General features: G+C 44.6%; 1 protein-coding gene across 1 annotated transcript in view; it reads left to right on the top strand.

Moving 5' to 3' along the window:
- The window catches only part of MYO1D (myosin ID), a 154,938-nt gene that overhangs the window by 52,202 nt on the left and 88,708 nt on the right, over positions 1-14,028 (top strand). The window contains exons 13-16 of the mRNA XM_044447106.1: positions 1,018-1,092; positions 1,183-1,315; positions 3,551-3,717; positions 5,087-5,294. Of these exons, the coding sequence (XP_044303041.1) occupies positions 1,018-1,092; positions 1,183-1,315; positions 3,551-3,717; positions 5,087-5,294 (583 nt within the window). The remainder of the gene's footprint in view (positions 1-1,017; positions 1,093-1,182; positions 1,316-3,550; positions 3,718-5,086; positions 5,295-14,028) is intronic.

The following is a 14,028-nucleotide window of genomic DNA, read 5'->3' as shown; positions in this document are numbered from 1 at the left end:
GGTCAGTTGCCCATCTTGCTCACCACCTGGACCCATCACCTGCCTACCCATCTCCTTGCCAGGTCTCCTGCCTCATGCACTGCCCATCAATTGCCAAGATGCCTGGCAGTACGCTATCATCTTGTGAACACCCATCTTTCATGTGAACTCTCATGCATTGACCTCATGCAAACTCGTGTGTTGTCCCCATGCCCCATGCAGGGCACAGGAACATAGGCACTGTGTGCAAGAGTTTGTGCAAAGGGTAGTGCTTGCAAAGTGATAGTACAGCATTGCCGTGTGAGGCTACCATCGCAGCAGTCAGCCAAGCAGTGGGTGAGGCAGGCAGCCCAGCCAGGAGGTGGGCAGGTTGTCAGCCAGGTGGCACATGAGATGGGCAGATGACCAGGTGGCAGGCATGGGAGCGGGGCAGCAGGGAGTGCATTCTGAGAGGGAGGACAGGGAACACTTCCAGCAGCAACAGAAGACACAGAGGAAGCTATGTCTGGTGCTCCTGCCTGGTCACTGCTCTGCTACAGCTGCAGAGCCACTGTGCTACTCTGTTAAGTGAACAAGGAAAATAGAAAGCAGCAGTCTGCTGAGAACACACCCAGAGGCCCATGTGAGCCAATGGGGAAAGGTGGGCAATGCAGGAAGGAGTGATGCATGCTGGGATTGTGGGGGCTGATGGGATGTGTGCCACCATTTGAAGGGAAGATGGAGGCTCAGAGAGATGGCTCATGAGTAGTTATCTCACAAATGTGTGAATGCAGGACACAAGGGAAGAAAGGTAACTGCAGTATACATTCACATTATGTGTGAAATTTGACATAGTAGGGATGTGGAAACCAAAAAGGCATGCTCTTCTGTTGATTTGAACCTTGTAATCCTTTGTTGAACCCAGAAGCCATATTAAAGCCTAAGAAAACAGTAAAGATATTGCATGGTTCTGCACATGCAAAATCTTGGTTACTAAAAAAGTTTGCTACTAAAAGTTCTGTGTAATTAACGTCTCTCGTTCTGTCTCTTCGTTACCAGCTACTCGGTCACTGGTTTCATTGATAAAAACAAGGATACCTTATTTCAAGATTTCAAACGCCTGATGTATAACAGGTAAGAGTAAAACTTTAGCTATTGAATGACTCTTTACCTAAAGCTGGCCAAATAGCACTGATTTTTAAAATTACGTTGCTGGTTCCATAGCTCAAATCCTGTGCTGAAGAAGATGTGGCCAGAAGGCAAACTGAGCATCACAGAGGTGACTAAGCGGCCACTGACTGCTGCTACCCTTTTCAAGAATTCAATGATTGCTTTAGTGGACAACCTGGCATCTAAGGTAAGCCATGTATTTAATTAAAATATAACCAACTGTATATCTTTTAATAATTATTCGTACTGATTTTCTTGTCAGTGAAGTCTTCAGTTTCCAAATAAAAACAGCAGTGCTGAATTTCTGTAGCATTAATTGTGCTATAAAAGTACTAGATACTGCTTATTTTATCCATCTTTATGCCAGCCCCAAGGCAGGTCAATACTGATCTTGATTGTGCAAATCGGAAAACTGACACTGAGACATTAGATCATTTTTCCCCTAGATGTTTTCTTTCGAAAGAGAGGTGGTGTGTTTAAAGCCTGCCTGGAAACCACTGTTATATGGAAACATTGCCCGGGGCATTGTGTTATTGATTGTTTACAGTATTACAGCACTGAACCAGGACAATAAAGACTGATTTCAGTGCTGAACTAACTGTAGCTTGGAAAAATACTGACAGTCTCGGGTACATTCATAGATTTTAATCTTGAGAATATGTCCCCCTTTCATGTTATGGGCAACTTTTTCTATATGCTGACACTATATATTTTGTGAGGCTCTAAAAATGTTAATGCTCCCTAGATTGGGATTCTTTTACCTGGTCTTAATAAGCAGTTTGGAGGCTACTACCTGGTAGGAAAAATGCAGCTGTTAAGGAAAAATCTAGGTCAGTAGGCTAAAAGGAAAGTATTGCAGCGAAAGCTTTTTCAGAAGGGTTAGCTTTCATTTAACTGAGATTATGCCACAGGAGCACTTCATTTAAACATTCTAATAATAAGGGAGCTTGCATTAAACAGCTTGCCATGGATCTCACTTAAAAGTCACAAGATGATTTAGATAAATTTTTTGGCTTCCTCACACATGGTGGTTCCTGTTGACCATACTAGGGATCTGGACTATATGGAGCAATGCCATAAACTGGATGTGAATGGATTGTATAATTTATATAAATTAACAGTTTGTTCATAAGCCAGTCTTCTCCACCATCTAACTTAATGCAACTGAATATTCTTCCCTAACACACTTAATCTCTTACCTCATTTTGTTACTGTGCTACAGCATCTGTAAAAGATCTGAAGTATTTTAGCTGCCTGCTGTTCCTATATTTGTTCTGAAGTTAGGCTGTTTGTGAAAGGTTTTCTCTTCTGTATTCTCAGTATGACAGTATGAGACCATAGTGATGTAGGCCCAAGCTTTAGTATCAGGATTATGGATTCCTTGTCATGCAGTGGCGCTCTGTGTTCAGCTGCACGGTTAGCATCCATTTCAGTCAGAGTTCAGGCCAGGTTTTGACGCACAAGTAGGCTTTGTTGCCCTATATGATGGCCTGCATTAGCAGAGAGAATTGGAGTGTGACCCTGTTGATTTTCCTGGATCTCTTCTCAGATTTCAGTACCTTGAGAGCCTTCTGTCTGAGCTGGGAGTAGGGGGACTGCATTGCAGCAGTTTTTTTCCTGGAAGGCTGGTCTCTGATGGTGGTCCTTGGGACATACTGCTGTGCTTATAGAATCGTGAATTCCCTCCCCTTGTTTTACTCCCCTTCCCTTCCCTTCCCTTCCCTTCCCTTCCCTTCCCTTCCCTTCCCTCAGTAGTCTTAACCATTGTTACCACTTGTTGGGGCAGCCCTTAATGTCTTAACCCCCACTTCCCAAATCCTTGTTTTGAGTTTCTACCCTGTTTCCCTGAAAATAAGCCCTAGCATGATTTTGCAGGATGCTCATAATATAAACCCTACTCCAAAAATAAGCCCCAGTTAAGATCATCAGCCAGACGGACATATTTAGTATGTCTGTTGCAACACAATTCGGGTTTTGGAAAGTTATGAGGATGTTCCAGAAGATGACATGACTGTATTTGAATAAATGTGGATTTTTGCACATGAAAAAATAAGACACCACCTGAAAGTTGTTGTACATGAAAAAATAAGACATCACTTGAAAATAAGCCCTAATGTGTCTTTTGGAGCAAAAATTAAAATAAGACCCAGTCTTATTTTCGGGGAAACACAGTAGTTAGATAGCTCTTACTGTGGAATGGGAAGAAAGGGGTTGTATGTGTGCGCAAAAGGCACTGGCTAGTCTTAGCAAGGATTAAGATTAATGGGAAATTTTCACAAGAGGGAAGGAAGCATGCAATCTGGCTTGCTTCGTTGATAGTAGTTACATGACTGGAACTTCTGTAAGCCTTGTAATTGAGTCTATCCCACCCTTGTACCTTACCTCTTAGTTAAAAAATGTATCCTTCATTGCCTTTCTTTAGGAACCATACTATGTCCGCTGCATTAAACCCAATGACAAGAAGTCTCCACAGTTATTTGATGAGGAGCGATGCAGACATCAGGTGGAATATCTTGGGCTCCTGGAGAATGTGAGGGTCCGACGGGCAGGATTTGCCTATCGCCAAACATATGAGAAATTCCTTCACAGGTAATAAAAGATATTGTTTCAGAACATCTAAAGACAAAACTGTGCTGTATGATATCAGTATTTAGATCAGGGTTGTCTCTGTATAAAGTAGCTTTTGTTGAGATATCTTTTGGTTTTGTTGAATAGAATAGCTTGCAACAAGCCAAATCTGTAGCCCTTTTTGCTCCTGTTTGTTTACTTAGGGCTCTCTTCATGTGGCATTTATTCTGCCACCTTACTGAGTCTTTTATTTCCAGATTCTTTAGGAGGTAAGATGGGCTTCTTAATATTTTTGATTTTTTCTCCAAGGTTTTCTCTTTTTCTTCCTTTCTGTATGTTTCATTACATTACCACAAAGGGGCAGTACAGCAGAATTGTGCAAATATGCAAGCTTCCTATGCTGGTTCATTCTGTACTGAAAATATAATACCTTATTTTCCTTTGTGGAAAGGCTTGGAAAGCATGGGAGAGGCCCTCTAGGATGATGATGGCATGTAAAGCAACCAGAAACTACCAGGAATGAGGAATTATGAGCGCACAAATCCATGCCATGAGTAAAGAAGCTCTTTGTTTTGTAGGCAAAGCTTTGATTCCTCCCCTTTTCTTAGAATACATTCAACAGTAACATTTTAAAGTTATTGCTTTCCTTCTGCACACTGTTTCTCCTAAGAAATTTGTCAAGGAAATACTTTACTCAGCTGTGATTAGCACGTAGAGGGCTGGAATGAAATCTGTATGTTTGGTTGTGCCCATAAATATTTATATACTCGGTGGCAGAGCTGGAGCTTCCCAGCACATATAAATTAAAATACACGCACACATCTTCCTTTAAAAGGTCATACACTGCTTCAGCCAAAGAACAGTCACTGAAATAGCAAGAATTCTTCTTGATGCTCTGTCAACTCAACCACACCACTTCATTGATCGTATTCAATCGTACTCTGCAGAATTGGAAAATGCTGAAAACCCAGTAGTCAAATTCACTTTAAAATGTTAATTTGTAAAATATTAAGATAACATTCCATGAATCAAAAGCAAGATTAAACCCATCAATTGAAAACCTCCCAATCCTGGTTTAACCAACTATTGATTCTTAGTAGGTTTGATTTTCATATAAAGCAGAGGTGGGGGTGGAGAATACAGACTTAGTTGAATTCTTTAAGGTAAAATCCCTGGTTTTGTTGCATGTACCCAGCATCTTCAGATCCATGTTAAATCATATCACTGTTTTCTTTCCATGACAAGTTTGCCTTAACAAGGTCCTATAGGTATTACCTAACATACTTGTTTACCATAATACTTATGAAGCTGGTGGGGTAGGCATAGGTAACACATTTCTATATTGATTGATTACCATCAATAATGCTTTAAAACATTTGTGTCAAAACAGGTACAAGATAATCCACGAATTTACTTGGCCAAATCACAAGCTTGCATCAGATAAAGAAGCTGTAAAGAAACTGATTGAGCAATGTGGGTTCCAAGATGATGTGGCTTATGGGAAGACCAAAATTTTCATTCGAACACCACAGACACTCTTTACATTGGAAGAACTGCATGCCAAGATGCTTGCATTTGTGGTTCTCTTCCTGCAGAAGGTGAGAGACAGTAACAAAGGCTACCTTAAAATAGCTTCCCTCCAATGCCATGGGCTCATGAACTGGAGTGATGTGGCTTGTAATGGATTTCCAGTGCACTTCTAGCTTAATCTGTATTCTGGGTCTTGGGAGGATGTTGCAGTTCTAACTTTGATTGATCTGTGGTTGCATATCCATCTCCCTGAATATAAACTGGACCAGCAATTTCAGCAATTATACATGCTGGTGGAGAGCTGCAAGTTTCTTAGGGCATGATCCAGTGTCCTTGGCGCGTGATAAGCATAAGCCTCTGAACACAAAGGCTTACATGTATCCCCTGCAAGGCAAGGAGAAAGGCAGTGGCATTCCCCATCACTCCACAGCTCACTCCCTGCATTTCACTAAGATGGCCATTTTCATGAAAGTGGAGGGAGGGAGGCTGAGGCACTGTGTAGATACAGTGTAAGCTGTAGGCTCCAGCCTGCTCCCCCTCCTGCACCACCCCTGCACTTGTTGTGGCTGACCTTGGAGAAGCAGTCTTTCTTTGCAGGCCTGGGGCTCAGTGTTTGCAGTCCCAGCTCTGGAGTCAGAGGATGTTGGCTAGGAGACTCTGAATACCCCTATATCCCCCTCCCCTAAGGCAATGTTGGGAGGCCATAAGATGTACCCTTATTGAATTAATCTCTGTCAAAAAATTGAATTAGGGCAAATTGGGCACTCAGAATAAATCACTCATGTCATTTAAATTTATTATCGAAGCTTTGTTTTCTAACGTACATAGCAAGCTGGCAGTGATATGAGAAAAATGGATTGGGCAGAAGGCCATGACTGGGGGCAAGGGTAGTCACAGATTACAGAAAAGCTGTTCAGCTTTTGTGTTCTTCATTGTGGTCTCTGAGCATCACATGCAAATAGGCTTAAGCAACAATGGAAGGCCTAGGTCAGAAGAAACTTCTACAGCTCACCACGGCCTACCTCCAACCGCTGCTGCCTCCCCAACCAGTCTACCTCTGAGCACCACTTCCATGGCACTGCCACCTTGGCCTAGCCCAGGTGCTACATCCACGGTCTGTTGCCCACCACAGCCTCAGTCTGCTGCCCACTGCTGCCACCCTATGCCAAACGCTGCCACAGCCCTACAACCCCAGCCAGCACCTCAGCAACCCCATGCACCACCCCAATGCCAGTGCATGTGCCCCCACCCAAGTGGCCGGTTCATGCACCCACCACCATTGCGCTGGTCCCAGCCGCAACCTCAGCTGCTCTACTGAGTGTTGCCACCAGTCTCCCTCAACACCAGCCAAGATTTAGCCAACATCAAGTGATTTCTGGGGCCAATGGTGGCAAGTACACACGCTCAGAGCAATGCTGGGTTGACCTCACTGCAAAGTCGACCTGTCAATGCAGAGAGACCCCACCACCAACAGATGGCTGGTGTACCAATGCATAGACAGACCTCGCCACCAATAGAGGGCAGGTCTACCAATGTGGAGCGACCTTGGAGCTGACAGAGGCCTGGTCTGCTAAAGCAGAGACAGATGTTGCCGCTGAAGAACGCCTGGTCTACCAGTGCAGAGACCTTGCTGCCAAAGGGTGCCCAGTCTACCAATGCGGAGAGACAAACCTTGCAGCCAATTTAGGCCTCTACCAGTGTGGAGACAACAGCAAGAGCTTCAGTGCCATACCAGTGCAGCTGTTACACACACTAAAAGTCCCAGGCTCAATTCACCACAGCTCCAGGTTGGGCTGTAAAACACACACGCACACCCCTCTCTGTTTGAAATTCTGGAAAGTATTGTCAGGAGTGGCTTGCCTTGGCATAAGGCACCTTTCTCTGCTCTTACAAATCTTACATCTGTGCCAGTACATGTAGGATCCATCTGCACATCTGTTACAAATATCCTTTACCCACATAGCCCCCAACCTGTCACTCTGGAGACCTTGACGCCATTGTTGCCCCTGACTACCACTCCATAGACCTCACGCCACAGCCTACCTTCAAGCACCACTGCAACCCACTGCCCAAAAGTGCCCTGTCTTGTTCCCCTTCACCACTGTGGCGTCAGGGCCATCAGTGCGGGCTGACTCCGAGCACCGCCACTGCATGCCTGCGCTCCAGTGCCGCACCCTGCTGAAGGCCTGGGGAACTGTCACTGCCATCCCTGCTCCCTGGCATCATGTAAGCTCAGTGACAGGCCCAGGTGGTGGCCACGCCTTGTTCCACCCACTGCCTGGCCACGCCATTGCCTCAGCGCATTGCTCTGGGTCCTGCCACTCCCCCAACCTGGCCACTACTTGCAACTCAGCACCCACCAACTGGGCACTCCAGATAGCAGGCGATTTGAGCCCCAGGCGGCCAACCCCCACGGTGACCATGAGCTTACCACCCTGACACAGAAGCCTCTAGCCAGATCACCATCCCCACACTGGCATCGCTGCTGTGAATGGCACAGATCAGTGGCTGGGGAAGGTGACAGGAAGATCTACATCACAGATCCCACACAACAGACCAGCTCACCACTCTGCCTGTTCCCTTGACCCTCTCCTCCTTGGCACTGCACAAGCATGAGCTCTTCCGCACAGTCTTCTAGGCCTCCTGCCATGGGTAGTCAAGCCTAAGATAGGCCTCCCTCCCACCCTTCCCCAGATCACCTAGAGAATCGCCAAGTCCCAAGCAACTATACAGTCTGTGTCCTTACAACCCCCTCTGCAGCCCAGCATTCTCTCCGACATGCAGGCCTTCATTGACCCTTTCACATAGAAAGCCTTTATGGACTTCTTAAGGCCAAAGGGGCCTCAGCCCACTGAGACCTCTACAGAACACATGCCAAACCACCTGAAGACCTGCTTAGCATGAGCCTCTCTCTCTCTCACTATCTCTCTCTCTGGCTCCTCCAGTGTACCTAGCAGTTATCTCACATCCCCATCCCCCAGTCTTGGGGTCACTCAAGTTCTTTCAAGGGCCTCTAACATCACCCCCCAGTGCATCCTCCTGAGCCTCCTGGTGATTCCACAGTCCCTATCCACTGGGATACTGTCACCCCATCTTCTTTTCTAGCTGTCCACACTCATACAGGTGGCATGGCTCTTCCCTAACACCTGCAGGGCCCTTGCCTTTGACACGCCTCATAGTGAGCAACTGCGCCACTTGTGCCTCCCTTCATGCAGTACAGCAGCAGGAAAAGGGAGAGTCCTTATTCCTCCACGGACTCTCCAGGTGAGTTCCCTATACCATCTACACAATCCAGAGGATAGCAGGCTTCGACCTCACTGTGCACCCCAGTACACACTCCATCCACTCCTGGGCCACCTGCACCACCTCTCATGCCACCATGTGGCCCATGCCCTCATTCTCTGACTGCTGCCACTGCCTCGGTGCCCATGCAAGGCAGACCTCCTTCTGGCTGGGCGGTCCTCTCATCATTCCTACAGTAGCAACAGCCTCTCCATCCTACCAGGAGTAAGCTTCCAGTCATCAGCTGGCATACCACTGAGCTTATGTCTCTGTCTATTTGATTGCCTGGGGACAGTTCAGTCTCCAAGGGACTGGGCAGGGCCCCCTCCCCTTATAGCAGGACTCCAGAGGTGATGGGCGCCCCACCCACTCCATGACGCCGAGCTGTAGAAGTTTTTTTTTCCAACCTAGGCCTATAAGCCCAGATGTATGAATGCACAGATGATTGCTCAAAGAATGACAGTTACAGGTCAGCAACCTGTCTTTCTCCAGCAGAAGACACCAGGGATAGTGGCTAAAAAACCTAAGCATATTTAGACAGTTCACATAAGTCCTAGCATTTCCCAGCCAGAAATGCTGGGAGTGGTGGGACTTTTTTCTGTCTAAACCCACATGGGATTTTGCTCTTATAAATCCAGTTTTGTAGCTCTTTTGTGGAGACTGCAGCCAAAAATGCTAGTAGTACTGGTCTAAATAATGTTTATGATCTTTCACTGCAAAGATGGCAGGCAATTTTATTTCTTATTCTGAATAAATTTATAATTTTATATTTTGTTCAGTTCATACCATAAAAGGGCTATTTAAACTACCAACAATACATAATGCATATTTTTATAGCATCTTTGGCTGTGATCTTGAAAAACTTTGGAATTCCTATGATGTAGTTCTTTAATTTTTTTTGTAGAGTGTAGTTTAAGCTAGTCATAACTTAACTCAATTATGTCCATACTGTATTTTTCGCTCTATAAGACACACCTGACCATAAGACGCACCTAGTTTTTAGAGGAGGAAAACAAGAAAAAAAAATATTCTGAATCAAATGGGCACATAATCACAGGCACATTCACCATCACTTCTCCATGGGCTGCACATCTGACAGACTTACTGCACACACATATTCACTCTGTAAGACACACAGACATTTCCCTTTACTTTTGAGGGGGAAAAAAGTGTGTCTTATAAAGCAAAAAATACGGTACTTAAAATTACTATGTTTTTTACAGGAGAGGGATAGCGACAGTTTAGACTGTCACTGGAGGAGTGCTTGCTATTAAAACTAGGCAAAAATTTCTAGGGAATAAAAACTAAAACAGTGTTACTTCTGTGCCATACTATTGAGTGCTGGTCAGTTAATTATTTTTAAATAGTGGTTAACCTCCCCCACATACCTTTTAATTTGCTCATTCTTTTATTGCTTTGTCAGTCTTTTATTGCTTCCTGAATCTTTCTCTGAACATAAAAGTGGACAGGGACAGGAAGGATTTGGTTGCACTCATGGGATGCAAGAAATTTTGAACAATATGGAAAATGAAATGAGGCCACAGCATTTAATTTTTGTGTGAGCTTCTGGCTCACTTCACATTGGAACTGTGAGTCTGTCTTATTTGTTGTTGCCATGGTGATGCTTATATTATAAAGATAGTGACAACCTTGCCTTTTGCTTTAGATCTTTCCCTTTACCTTCTGTGCACTTTCATTTGTCGTACACTATGTGCTGAACAAAAGTGGGTTTGTCGTAACAGTTAACATGTTACAATCATGTAGGACTTTAACCTAACTGCATCTAGATGTTTGATATGTATGTAGTATTTAAATGAATGCCTTGCCTATCCATATTAGGTTCTTGAATGTGCTAATGCTGGTAATATACAAGTACATTATAAACAAAAAAGCCCATTAAAATAATAGATAATGCAAGAGGAAATAAAAACAGGAAAAGCAAGTTTAAAAAAGCAGTAATGAGCAACCAGCAGAAAGATCACCTATAAAGGTCTCAATAAGAAGCCCTTCATCTTTTGATGAAGCACCAGCAGCAAGCAGGGGCTGAACAGGTCTCCCCAGCAAGAAATTTTCAAAGCCTAAACAAAGCCACCAAGGGGTTTTTCCCTGCCAAACATTCCACATGTATTGGTGGGACACAGCAAGGTGAAGGGCCTCTACTGGGAATCTTAAGTTTGGGCAAGTGCAGATAGGAGGAAACAGTGCTACAGATGTGCTAAGTTGCCCCAGGCAGTTCTTCAGTTTATAAAGGCATTAGGTTTGTTCTGTCAGTGCAGCTTTTCCCAAGTGGAACTGCTCAGCATAATATGGTTGTGGAAGAGTGGAAGCTAATGAATGCTTCAGCCCAGCACAGAGGAATATCTCTTTCTAAGTGGCTGTGTACCTATTTTCCTTTCCAGGATTGTGAGCTTGGCAGTGTTTTTCCTCTTTCCCCCCTTCCATCCCTGCCTTGAGGCATTCTAGTTTCCCTAGATACTCCTTTCAGGAGACCTGTCAGTCAAGACCCTGCAGCTACTGTTGCCATAGCAACATTTAGGGGCTATGTGGCGGTGGGGAGAGGAGGGTGGAAAGGAGCGAATGAAGAGAGGAGAGAACAAAAGCTGCAGCTGACTTGTCATAATTTAAGATTCTGCTTTTATCTGTCCCAAGGTGCCCTTAAAGTTGTATATTCTAGGAATTGTTAGCTGCAAAAAAAGAAGTTTCTACCATTGATAAAAGACATTTTCATGTTACTTTGCAGAGCAAATCAAATAAGTGCTTCTGTACAGTGACCCATATCAAGGCTGATATAAGAGGTCTGCCATCCATTTGGAAGATATTTGCCATTTTGTGAGATGGGCTTGCAGAAAAGAGGCAGGAACATATATTATTCTGTATCTAATACATGCTTCGACCCTGATTGGCCTAGTTTTGGAGGCAGCGCGATTGATTATGTTGCAATCTCTCACTTTGCATTTAAGTGTGTTACTGGGTTTGAGATCAGTTTTAATATAGAAAGCTATCATCTTGCTTTAACAATGATACTAGCATGCTTAGACCAAAGATTCCTAAATGAATCCTATATTTTCTGGACACCCACAGTACTTCATTAAAAAATCACTCCATTTAGTTGCAAAAGCATATTATGCCTAACCCTTAATTCAGGCCTATTGGGGTTCAGATAAGTGGGGGGAAAACTAGAGTGTTGTGCGACTGCAAGACTAACCATGTTTTTAAAATGGCATAAGCTTTCATAGACTATAAACCACTTCATCAGTTGTACAAAAATTATGAAGTGTTTCAGGTTTTTATACACCACTGTAAAGCGCAGGGAGTGAAATATAATCAGTGAGGTCAGAAGAAAATTCGGTGCAGGAGATACTAATGGTGACAAGCACATGATCACTGACCGCTTACCTTGGAACTTTTGCTGATAACAAACATCCTGGCATTAGGGAAACCAATTGACAAATGTACTGTCATTAAAAAAAAAGTATCCTGCTTCAAGGCCTCTGTTGACTTGAGATATGTGAGGAATCTGTTGTGGGGCCTGCATGGGAATCAGATTCTCTAGACCTGACCCTCTGGACTCTGGACCATTTTGTGGCAGCCCAGAGTCCAAGTTCCTAGCAAGCACTTCCAGCATTTGTGGGGAGCTTGCCAGGAATGGAGCTTCATGTGATGTGCAAGCAGGGAAGTAGGTCAGTTGCCACAAATGGTGCCTGAAACAGTGCCACCGCCCCTGGCAGTAGCAGGCAGGTATGAAGGTCTGTGGAAGCATGAGTGCCAGGCGCCATTTGCAGCAACCAACCTTCTTCCTCATCCTCTACTGCCAGCAGTAGTTGGTGTGAAAGGTTGCTGGTTGTGCAGCTGGGGGTTCCCAAGTATTCTCAGACTTCCTCTTGGCTCGCTTTGCAGAACTGGGCAGAGCATGAGACGAAGTTCCTGGATCTGGAGGGATGGATTTCAAAAGGGCTTATCCCAACCCTGCCTACTTTTGCATTTTCAAAAGTATTGCAAAAATATTTTGCAATACTCGGGGTGTTGTAAGCCGCCCCGAGGCTTCGGCGAATGGGGCGGCATAAAAATGTTTTAATAAATAAATAAATAAATAAATAAATAAAATATTTTGTAATATTTGTACATACGAAGTATGTACTATTTCCTAGCTTCCAACAGTTCCCAGGATATTTCATACATTCAGTTAAAAAAAAGTAACAGTGAAGGTCATATATTAGATTTTGCATAGTTGTAACTATTGAGCTTTGTTGAACAGGTTGTTCCAAAGAGAGCCATGGGTTGCTGCCAGGTAACTAGACAGCACTGGTGTAACTGCTAGAGGTGTCCCAGCTCCTCCCACTTCCCACCCCAGTGATCATCTTCAGAGCAGGAGCTGGATAATGCCTTCACAGATGGGGCAGAGCTGATCCCTCCCCTCCCCATGTACTCCTCAGAGGAAACTTCCCAGATGAGAGCAGAGATGGGAGAATCAGCTGAGCAACAGTGCCTTGAACCAGGACACTACCACCCTCTTAACTGCCTGCTCAGCTGATTCCCCTTCCTGCCTGAGCGGCTTTCTCTCAAGCAGAATGGGAAGGGAGAGTCAGCCTAGGGGGCAGGAGTGGGGGAATCAGCTGGGTGGCGATGCCCCCAACTTGTACTGCATAGCTCAGCTGATTGCCGCCTCTCCACCTGAACCTGAGAAGCTGCCTCTTAGGCATGAACAGGCTGAGTGTGCTGCCTGCAATCCAGCTGATACCCGAGCATGGATTGGGTGTTCCGGCCTCCACTGCTCTGGATCAGAAGACGAGGGTGCCTGATCAGCTCTTCTGTCCTCTCAGCTGCATTTTGGGTGTGAGTCCTGTTTGTGCAGCAGAAGCCACTTCGCTGCCAAAGTCTCATTTCTCCCTGCAGTGCTCCCTGGGATACTGCCTAGAGGAATAAGAAGGATTCAGGTGGGCAGAACAGTTATGATGAGCCTGATTGTCACGCTCATTGTGTCTTCTTGGCACTTCAAGGCATCCCATTGTAATAGTTCATCATGATAGATTGTTATGCTGCACAAACCGAGCCATTAAGTGCTTTGGTAACTTTTCTGTGAGGGCAGTTTGCCTTTCCGGTCAAGTCACCAGTGGCAAATTAGCAGCTGTTTTCCGGTGCTGTGCTAGAACTTTTCTGGATGTAGTCATAAAAAGGACTTTAGACCTTTCTCATTTGTTTCTTCAACAAACAAGTTTAATAATGCTAATTTGGGACCACTGTTAGCTCTGTAATAACATGCTTCATTCATAATGAGTTCCCAGAACCACTGAACCTTCTTGTAGCTTCATATATTAAAACAGAACTTCATTTGCCAGAATCCTCTCCAGCAAATGGACTAGATTATTGATGCATCCAGTGTCGTTGTGTGGGCTTACAGTGCTATCTACATAAATTTAAATGCCACTTTCTCTTATTTTTGGTGGTACTGAATTCAATGTCCATTTTCTCCATATTTTTTGCCAATCTGACATTTCTGTGTTCCAATTCAGGTCTGTTTCA

This window comes from Varanus komodoensis, unplaced genomic scaffold (genome assembly GCF_004798865.1).
Source record: "Varanus komodoensis strain SLA01 unplaced genomic scaffold, ASM479886v1 scaffold50, whole genome shotgun sequence".
Classification (NCBI taxonomy): Eukaryota; Metazoa; Chordata; class Lepidosauria; order Squamata; family Varanidae; genus Varanus; species Varanus komodoensis.
The sequence above is the reverse complement of the archived record's forward strand: the minus strand, read 5'-3'. Positions and strand labels throughout refer to the sequence as shown.